Below are 10,446 nucleotides of genomic sequence, written 5' to 3' on the forward strand. Positions count from 1 at the left end.
CCCGGAATCTGCAAGTGACTGAGACAGACATGAACTTTGGGTTCCTGCACTGTACATAGTTTGCACTAAATAAAACCTGTAAAAAGCAGGTCGGAGTCCTGGCTGTTTACTCGTGAGCAACCACCAACACCCCCTGACAATGGCAGACCAAAACGTGACTTTAGTGTGACTTTGCCTGATTTTTGGCATGATAGGTCCAAACTCACAAATTATATTGTTTTTAAAAAACCACAGTATTTTGGGGGTTCTACAAATTACTGTGCAGTGCCAGTAACTTCTAGCTAGCAGGAAATAATTCTTTTGAAAATTAGCTCTGCAAAAAAGACATATAATTTACACATTTAAATGTTCCTGCTCAAAAGAACATCTCATCTCTTAAACACTATCCAGCCTTTTAAATGAGGGCAGTTCAACCCTCGGTCTGTTCAGTGGAACTGCCACCATTTATTTGTTTGTTTGTCTCCTACTTCATGAATAGGATTGCACTGCCCTTATTTTAGTAGGAAACTTGCTTCATTTTCCTCAGTATTACTGGATTCCACTTTAATAGGCTGTAAATTTCTTAACAGACAGAATCTCTCTGTGACGCACAAAAGTATTTCATCTTACCTTGACTGATGTTCTGATGACTCGAAGCCTCTATAGGATTTGTTAACATCAAGAAGAAAAATATCCTCAGGGTTGGGGTCATTTTCCCTGTTGCCTTATGGTGTTGAGATAGCCAGATGACAAAAGAAAGAGGAAGAAAGAGGTTTCGCCCAGCTTTGTGATTTGAACAAAATAATATCTGCATTGCTTGTTGCCTTATAGTGTTGCCTGATTGTAAAATTTTGGTAGTTTTTTTTTTTTTTAATTGCAGCAAATTTAAGAGCTTGGACACACACAGTTTTTTCTTTCGATGCTTGATGTTAACATATGTTACTCAGGCTCCATCTGCACAATACATTTAAAGCGGTATCGTACCACTTTCAATAGTCATGGCTTCCCCATGGAATCCTGGGAACTGTAGTTTGTTAAAGGTGCCGGCCATTGTCTGGAGACCCCCTTTCCCCCCACAGAGCTCTAATTCCCAGAGTGGTTTAACAACCGGTTCCTCTTCTCGTCCTACTAGCCCTGGTGGGCACCAGCCACCACGACCCCTTTCTCTCTCAAACTAGAGGGAATGTCTCTCCTAAAATGGTCCTGGCCACCTGCAACAAGAACTTGTATTACTACGACCAGGGCCAGCCCAAAACATTTTGGCACCTGAGGTGAACCACAAAATGGCACGTCTCTCCCTGCCAGGGAAGGAGGAGTGAGTGAAAATATATGTCTGGAACAACTGGCGAAGGATGATCCACATCAGGATCTGCTTCCCCTGTGTATCATGCTGCCTGAGGCGGTTGCCTCACCTTGCCTCATGTGTGGGCTGGCCCAGTCTACAACTAAAAAAAAGAAAAAAGATATAAGGCTCAATTTCCAGCCCCGTTTTCTTTGTGAGTTAATTGTACTTCAAGGACCTGCCCCTGGCTTTGTATGTGTAAGATCCCAGCCTAAACCAAATTCACCTGGCTTGATCATTTTTTCCAAATGTGGGCTGACCCTATTATTTGTTTATTACATAAATTACTGCCACTACTCTTCAAACAAATTGCCCAGGAAAGTTTATCTGTCTGTCTGTCTGTCTGTCTGTCTGTCTGTCTGTCTATCTATCTATCTATCTATCTATCTATCTATCTATCTATCATAAAAACATCTATCTATCATAAAAAAAGCTGAATAAGACAGTTTTACCATTTCCTGCAAGCCAACCTGAACAGGATCAAAAATATCATGGAGCTTAAAGGTAAAGGTAAAGGACCCCTGGATGGGTACGTCCAGTCAAAGGCGACTATGGGGTTGTGGCACTCATCTTGCTTTCAGGCAGAGGGAGCCAGCGTTTGTCCACAGACAGCTTTCCGGGTCATGTGGCCAGCATGACTAAACCGCATCTGGAGCAATGGGACACCGTGACGGAAGCCAGAGCGCATGGAAACGCCGTTTACCTTCCCGCTGCAGCTGCACCTATTTAGCTACTTGCACTGGCGTGCTTTCAAACGGCTAGGTTGGCAGGAGCTGGGACAGAGCAATGGGAGCGGGGATTCGAACCACCGATCAGCAAGCCCAAGAGGCTCAGTGGTTTAGACCATAGCGCCACCCACGTCCCATGCATCATGGAGCATAAAATAACCTTAACAATAGTGTGATTGAAGATTATGAGCATCTGATCTTGGGAACCAGCTTGATTTATTAGACCCATCCATCTTCGCTGTGTGGAAAAGCTACCTGTACTCCCCTTTCCGCTAGCCCATGGGGAGTTCTCCAGTACATCTGTGTCATTCATAGGTATTCAGTTTCCCTTACAATGAACTCAGTTGTACTTGTTTCTGCCTTTGCCCTATTAATTTGCATGGCATGGCTTACAAATCCAGTCCTCCACTGACAAATTCAGTCCTCTGCCTTTCCTGCTTTTCTGCATTTAAATTTTTTATTTAACCAGATTTATATACCACTTAATAAAACAACAATAGCCCTCTTAAGTGGTTTACATGAAATAATATAAAATATTCAGAAGGAAATACCAATAGAATCACCAGACTTGCTTTTAGACATTATCGAAATATGGATCAAATCAACAGTTTTGGAAGCAAATGTGCTTCATAAAAGTGGCATGCCATGCCAGTGTAGGATTGCCTAAACCAAAAAGTTTTGAGCGGATGTTGAAAATGGTGCAATGAAGGCTAATATCAATAGACTGGGAGCTCCAGAGAATAATTACTGCCACATTAAATGACTGATACCTCTCAAGGGCAGAACAAACATACATGGTGCTCATAAAAGTGCCAATTCTGCAGATCAAAATGGTCAGAGTGGACTCATCTTTCAAAGCAATCCTGCAATCCTATGCATGATTACTTATGCATGTTTATAAGTTCCACTGAGTCCAAAGAGACTTACTTCCAAGTAAGCAAGCCTGGGATTGTAGCCCCCCTTGTTCACTCCTGTATCTACTGTTTTCCTTTATATTTCATTGTATAAAATTCCCAGCGACAATAAATAAATAATGGGCTTGAAATATAATTTTTAGGGTTGTAGATGTGACACAATTCCTTCAATTAGCATTTTAAAAAATTATTATAGTAAATAATATCTGAACTGGGTGAGGGAGCTTTAACCCTTTGCCTCTTGATGGGGTTTCAAACTTACTTTGACTCCTCTCAAGCCTGCTGTTTGCATTAGAATGAAAGCTTCTATTGGCACAACAGTGGGAGACAAATAGTTGTAAGCCATCCAGAAAACGTTATGTTATGGGGGGTGGCATTGGATGTCACAAACAAACAAACAATTCACACCCTCTAAGATTTCTGCGTGCATTGCCTCCATTCACACACTTATTCCTTTCACTTTTGCAACAGTGAGGACTAGAATCTTGTTTTGTTTTAAAATTGTGCATCAAAGAAGAAATCCCGAGGCTGTTCCAAATCACAGAATACACAGGGGAATTTCTTTTTTTACAAAAAAAGGAAGGGAAAAAAGCACCACACACAATCCAACTTGTACTCAGAAGACCTATCAGGTTTCTTCTCGGCGATTATTTTGATAGCAGATCCTGAAACAAAGAAGGTAAAACTACTGCAAGCTTTTATTTGCCTTTTGAGTTCAAAGCAGCATTGGGAATGAATTCCTAGCCTTATCGCTGGATTGTTTGAGTGAAACAGTGCCCCGGTGGAAGCCTTTGCACTGATCTCCAGTTGGCATTACAACCCAGAAGCAACGATAAAGGTGCACACAGAGAGATACCTGTCCTCAGCATCTCCCAGATGTGATTGCCAGTGAGAAGGAGCTCTCAAAATTCTGCAGGGCTGGGGTGGTGGAGGGAATGGAGGGTGGGGGGAGAGATCAGTTAGAATCATAGAATCATAGAGTTGGAAGAGACCACAAGGGCCATCGAGTCCAACCCCCTGCCAAGCAGGAAACACCATCAGAGCACTCCTGACATATGGATGTCAAGCCTCTGCTTAAAGACCTCCAAAGAAGGAGACTCCACCACACTCCTTGGCAGCAAATTCCACTGTCAAACAGCTCTTACTGTCAGGAAGTTCTTCCTGGTGGAATCTTCTTTCTTGTAGTTTGGATCCATTGCTCCGTGTCCGCTTCTCTGGAGCAGCAGAAAACAACCTTTCTCCCTCCTTCAGTTGAGAGGGCTACTTGCTATACTTACTAGTAGCAGTTACAGATAGGTAACCGTGTTGGTCTGCCATAGTCAAAACAAAAAAATTCCTTCCAGTAGCACCTTAAAGACCAACTAAGTTAGTTCTTGGTATGAGCTTTCGTGTGCATGCACACGTGTATCTGAAGAAGTGTGCATGCACACGAAAGCTCATACCAAGAACTAACTTAGTTGGTCTTTAAGGTGCTACTGGAAGGAATTTTTTTGTTTTGACTAGTAGCAGTTCTGCTTTGCAGCCATGGTTGTCCCACCTATATATCTGTGCCAGTGCAATGTTTCCCAAAATTCCCCATCCACCACAGACCACCTGAAAATTGCTGCAGGTCTTGCCCTAGCACATAGAACGATTTTCCTGCTTGTTGTAGCAATTGCGATGAACTGTGCTACCTTTATTTCTTACACATCATGTATTGTTGCATTAGAATCCAAACTGCAATGCAATTAAACGCAACCAAAACAAGCAATAAAAAATATAATGAAAATATAAATATGAATATTTAATGCCACTGACGTGCTGTCCAGCCTGTCACCAGCGACAAAACCACAGACATGCCATGGGGCGTCTGAATGATGCTTGCAGACCACCCATGGGTCAGCGTTTGGGAACTGCTGTGCTAGGGAATGCAAGAGAGAGAGAGAGCTGGGAAGGGAACCTGTGGCATCGCTGTCCTATGTGGTGATGATAAGGTGGCTTGACACCCAGGGATGAAAGAGAGGGCTTGTTTCACCCAAAAAATAGGGCATCAATTTGCATGAAATTTGTATATGCATATTGCAAACTGATAATTTCTATAATTTAAGTACAGTGCCATCTCATCTGAGTGGAAAAGGCACCAGGCGGCTTGCGTACTCAGTCTGCTGGCTGTAGATGGACAATTACGAGGGTTCCTTCTCCTCCTTTGTATGAGTCCTTAGTTTCAAGTCAGGCTTGTACTGGGCAAACCTCAAACAGAGGCAGTGTGGTGTAGTGGTTAGAGTGTTCAACCAGCCATGAAGCTCACTAGGTGGCCTTAGGCCAGCAACTGCCTCTAGGCCTACCCTACCTCACAGGGTTGTTGTGAGGATTAAATGAGGAGAGGGGAGTACCATGTACATTACCTTGAGCTCACTGGAGGAAAAGGTGGGCTAAAAATGCTACAAATAAATAATAAACAAACCGATAAATAAATGATACCTGCAAATAGAGGGCTGTCCTCCCTAAAGCAGGGCACAGGGCCACCCTACATACTGAGCCAGCTTGAAAGTTTGTTAGCTGAATTTCTGGCATTTTCATGGATTATAAGCATCCGCAGAAAATATATTGTATGTTCCTGATTTCTCTCCCCAACCACAGGTTTTGTTTCCATCATCTCTGACAAATGAATACCATTTGGAATTATATTCATTTATGTCACACAAACTTATGTCCTTGTATGTTAGAAAGCCCCTTATTTATTTGATGCCAAATGTCAAAATAAAAATTAAAAGAATGGGAAACGGAAGGATTTGATTCTGTTCCTTTTGAGCAGCTCAGCATCAGAGGGGGGAAAGCGACACCTTGTTTTACTTCAGAAACTTTGACTGGAAGAAACCAAAGCAGTAAAGACGACCAAACAACAAACCAAATATTATTTGCAAGCGTTTAAAAAAGAGGTATTACTCTATTTGCAATGGTAGTGGAATGAAAAGGCAAACTTCACGTTGTGACTTACCTTCTGCAAAATCTGTGAAGGTCAAGTTCTGAGAATTGCAAGTAGCTATTTTTCTCAGCTCCACCACGAATTCTAAGAGGTTTACTTTTTTAGGAAAAAGAGATTGCTACGAAACGCCAGTTCTGCCCCTTGGAAGGTGAAGACAGACAAGGAGACTGGGAAAGAGGCTCAGGTATACAGAAGAACAGAAGAGAAAGTCAAAAGGCAGCTGAGAGGCTATAAAAAGAGAGAAAAAGGGAAAGAACATGAGAGGGGTTGGATGTCAAAGAAAAAGTGACTTGAAACAGGAAAACTGACCTGACTCTGTTTGTCTACTGTTCCTTTGGGGTTTGCAGCTCAGTGTCCTGGTAGTTTCCAAGCAAGGCAGTCGGTCACCTGAGAGATGGAAAAGGACTGCCCTACAAACAGGGGCAAAATATTCTCAAGTACCACTCTCTGCATTTAAGAATCGAGAGATTTGGGGGCAATGTTAACCCAGAAAGCCCACTCACAATATCAAATTGCCAGGAAGTGCCCTAACAGTTTCCATCAACAACATATACTTTTATAAACTTATTTTGAAAAGGCACATTAAAAAGAGTTAATAGGTATTCTGTATTTACAAAGTTGTAATATCAAAGTTGGTTATGGTGTTTGGTTTTCAACAGCAAAGGGCAACATTTGGCACAAATGAGAAGACAAGCCGCCTTATTGCACAGGTGCAACAATACACACACACACACACACAAAGCTTTTTGAAATATGGCAACCCTAGTGTAAAGTTGAGAGTTCAGCATTATAATTCCATTTTACTACTTTTAAATGAGGTTTAGAAATAGTTTAACACCCTTAATGATTTTTAACTGAGTATTTTAGGCTGCAATTCTATATGATACTCATTTGCCTGGCAATATGCTCCATTGAACACAATGAGCCTTACCCAGATGGATATTTATCTGGGTGTAAGATCCACTCAGCTGAGCAATACACACAAATATAATCTCACATGGAGCTGTCCTGTATAAATGAATGTTTTCCTCTCCTCCTGCTTTCTGGTAGCATTTCCAAAATTTGGGGAATTGCCGATGTGCCTTTTCTCTCTCCACTCACAACTCCCATCTGTTTATTTCCTATGAGGTAAATATCCTGAGTTCCCTCAGTCTTTTTCTTCAAAATCTCGTCATTTTTGTAAGTTTTCTTTTCTCTTAACCCTTTCAAAGTTCAAATGGGAGACCCAGGCCTGAACAAAGTATCCAGATGAGGACTTAAAATTGCTGAGCAAAGTAGCATGAGTAATGGAATTGGTACTAGTAAGGAATGCCCCTCTGTAATTTATTTGTATGGACATATTTTTTACGATTTTTGTTCTTATTCTGAGAATCTGTTGGTTTGTCTGCGTGTGGGGATGTTGCAGACTTCAGGCGATCGCTTCCAAGCTATTAGCAATTGTGTGAGGGGAACATAGGAACGTAAGAATAACTTGATGGATCAGTCCAGTGGCCCATATAGCTCAGGATCCTGTTCTTGCTGTGGTGAACTAGATGCCCATGAGAACCCTTATACTACTTTTACAGATATTTTCCTCATATGTTATATAATAATTTATTATTTATACTCCGCTCATCTGACTGGGTTTCCCCAGCCACCCTGGGCGGTTCCCAACCAAATATTAAAAACACAATACAGCGTTAAACTTTAAAAACTTCTAAAAGTCTGGTAGTTGTTCTTCTCTTTGACATCTGATGGGAGGGCGTTCCACAGGGCAGGCGCCACCACCGAGAAGGCCCTCTGCCTTGTTCCCTGTAACTTTGCTTCTCGCAGTGAGGGAACCGCCAAAAGGCCCTCGGTGCTGGACTTCAGTGTCCGGGCTGAATGATGGGGGTGGAGACACTCCTTCAGGTATACTGGGCTGAGGCTGTTTAGGGCTTTAAAGGTCAGCACAACACTTTGAATTGTGCTCAGAAACGTACTGGGAGCCAATGCAGGTCTTGGATGACAATTGAAAATATAATGGGGAGGTCAATATTGTCTCTGAGGGTTCCTGGCTAGGGATGAATGAAAACCATTTTCTGTTCGATGTCAGCATCACAGACCTTCCAAGTGTCCCTATTTTCCAGGGACATCCCTAATTTAGAAAAGTTGCCCCAGTTTCTGATTTGATCCTGGAATGTCCTGCTTTTCCTTAGGATGTCCCTATTTTCATTGAATAAATGTTGGAGGGTACAGAGTTATCCAATCCCTCGAGCCGTCTGAAGGCAATCCTGTATAGGGAAGGTTTTTTTAAAAAAATGTTTAATGTTTTATTATGTTTTTATGTATGTTTGAAGCTGCCCAGAGTGCTGGGGCAACCCAATAAGATGTGTGTGGTATAAATAGTAAATTATCATTATGGAATGGGACATCCCTATTTTCATCGGAGAAATGTTGGAGGGTATGGCATCGCTTTTGGGTGTTTGCTGTCCTGCAAGCTGAGAATTTTGTAAACAAAAAAAGAAAACTAATTACAATTTCACAAGGTAGTTCAAAGGCTGCCTTTCAGATTTGACATTCTCATCCACCTGCCATCCAACAGTTCCTTGAAGTAACCTGTGGCAGCCATCTTTTTTGTTTGTTTGTTTGTTTCATCCAAGTTCCTGAGAGAATGAGCTGCCAGATTGTATTTGCTGTGCTTTCTTCCCACTTAGAGCAGCTGTTGCTACCTATGAAAACTTGAATGTCACCCCTGGGAAAACGTTTTAAAAACTGTAAGCAATGGAAACATTCAGCAGAAAAGTCCAGAGAACTGGAGACTGCGCCACAAAACCACACACAGAGATCCGTGAGGAGCAGATCAGATCAGTTTGCTCCAAAGTGCGTAGCAAATGACTTTCTCAAGCACCCATAGTCTGGATTCCTCCACCCTACCTGTAGCTACAACCCTGGAGTGTTTGTGTGTCTTATTACAAGACTGAAGTACAAATTCACAGGTTCTGGCAGCCAAAATAATATAAGTTTTCATTCTTTTCAAACTATTTTGTCGAAATGCGGAAAACGCAAAGTCTTTTACTCCTGTTCAGTTTAAGAATGCTTCCTCCTTTATTTATGACACCCTTCTTCAAATTCTCTCCTTAGAGATCATCGCATATATGAAAAAGAATTATTGATGTTTGAAATACAGGAAAACGTAACCTTCAGGGAACAAAGATCAGAAAGCATGAGCTGCACTGCCATCTAGGTAGAAGGAAGGGGAACAACAACAAGATTCCCTTCAACATTAGGGGTTTTTTTTGCTTCCCTGCTCCTGGTTAACTGATTCATAGAATAATAGGCTGCAGTCCAATGCACATCTGAGAGGAAACTCCATGGAGCACAGTGGAGCTTACTTCTGAGTGAAAATTCAAAGGATTATGCTGCCTTATGTTCTTTGGAGAGAAGCAACTGGAGAATTATATAAAAGGAATGTCCAATTCTGAAAGAATGGATCCCTAAATAGTTCCCAAAACAGACCTCTCACAGGTTGCAAGAGTTCAAAGGAGCCCGATTGTCTTATATCCTTAGCAGCTACTGAGTCATTTCAGGCCAAATAAATAACTAAATAAAAATAAAATAATAAAATAATTATTTATTTATACCCCACCCATCTGGCTGGGTTTCCCCAGCCACTCTGGGCGGCTCCCAATCGAATATTAAAAACACAATACAGCATTAAACATTAAAAACTTCCCTAAACAGGGCTGCCTTCAGATGCCTTTTAAAAAGTAGGATAGTTGCTTATTTCCATGACATCTGATGGGAGCTGGCCTCAACAAGATAGTAAACTTGTCCATGTTTTGTACCATTTCAGACTGCAAGGTAGTTTGGAGGCTCATAAGGGGGGAAATCTTCATAGAGATAACACTGGATGTTATGGAGAAAGTTCCCAGCCGCTTTCTCCCCTTGATATGCTCCCTCCCCTTACATGTGATCTGTCTGGGCGGACGCATCTGACTTCACCTATGAATTTGGTGCTGGGCTTTCAATGGCATGACTATGTCCTGCCCCTCTGCCACCTCCTATTGTTCAGCCTTTCCCTTTTGCTAGTGTAATCTATAAATAGACTTTAAATGATCCTTGCATAGTTTTGTCCCTAGCAACAGGTTTTCTCCCAGCAATAGGTCTTTATTTGACATGCTCAGAAAGAGAGAAAGGAATGGGTTGTTGCTCTGTCCAGAGGGGAGGAATGAGTCTCTGCACATAGTTTTACTTTATTTTCCTTAGACCAGCAGTTGTATAAATTGTAATCTTAATTCTTCAGTAAATACTTAAGCAGAACTGGAATGGGTGAGGTGTTTATTCCCACATGGGAATTCACCAACAGATGAGCTAAACTGAGAAAAATGATTCTGGAAGACTTCCTGGGAGTGTCTGCCGACTGAAAAAGGAACCCCAAACGATAGCAATTTGCACAGACACCTCTGCCTGGTTAGAGTCCTTCCCACTTCCTGATGAGGCTCTGCACTCTGGGTAGGAGGGGAAATAGAGAGAACCAACAGATCTGCTTCCCTCTCT

At 41.9% G+C, this 10,446-nt stretch overlaps 2 protein-coding genes across 2 annotated transcripts in view; one reads left to right on the top strand and one right to left on the bottom strand.

The window, feature by feature from the left end:
* The window catches only part of OTOA (otoancorin), a 41,706-nt gene extending 40,042 nt beyond the window's left edge, over positions 1 to 1,664 (bottom strand). The window contains exon 1 of the mRNA XM_083711922.1: positions 610 to 1,664. Within this exon, the coding sequence (XP_083568048.1) occupies positions 610 to 793 (184 nt within the window). The 5' untranslated portion in view covers positions 794 to 1,664. The remainder of the gene's footprint in view (positions 1 to 609) is intronic.
* IGSF6 (immunoglobulin superfamily member 6) overlaps positions 1 to 10,446 on the top strand; it is a 30,768-nt gene that overhangs the window by 8,827 nt on the left and 11,495 nt on the right. The gene's annotated exons all lie outside the window — the stretch shown is intronic.

Source organism: Podarcis gaigeae (assembly GCF_964106915.1).
Source record: "Podarcis gaigeae genome assembly, chromosome: 14".
NCBI classification, from domain to species: domain Eukaryota; kingdom Metazoa; phylum Chordata; class Lepidosauria; order Squamata; family Lacertidae; genus Podarcis; species Podarcis gaigeae.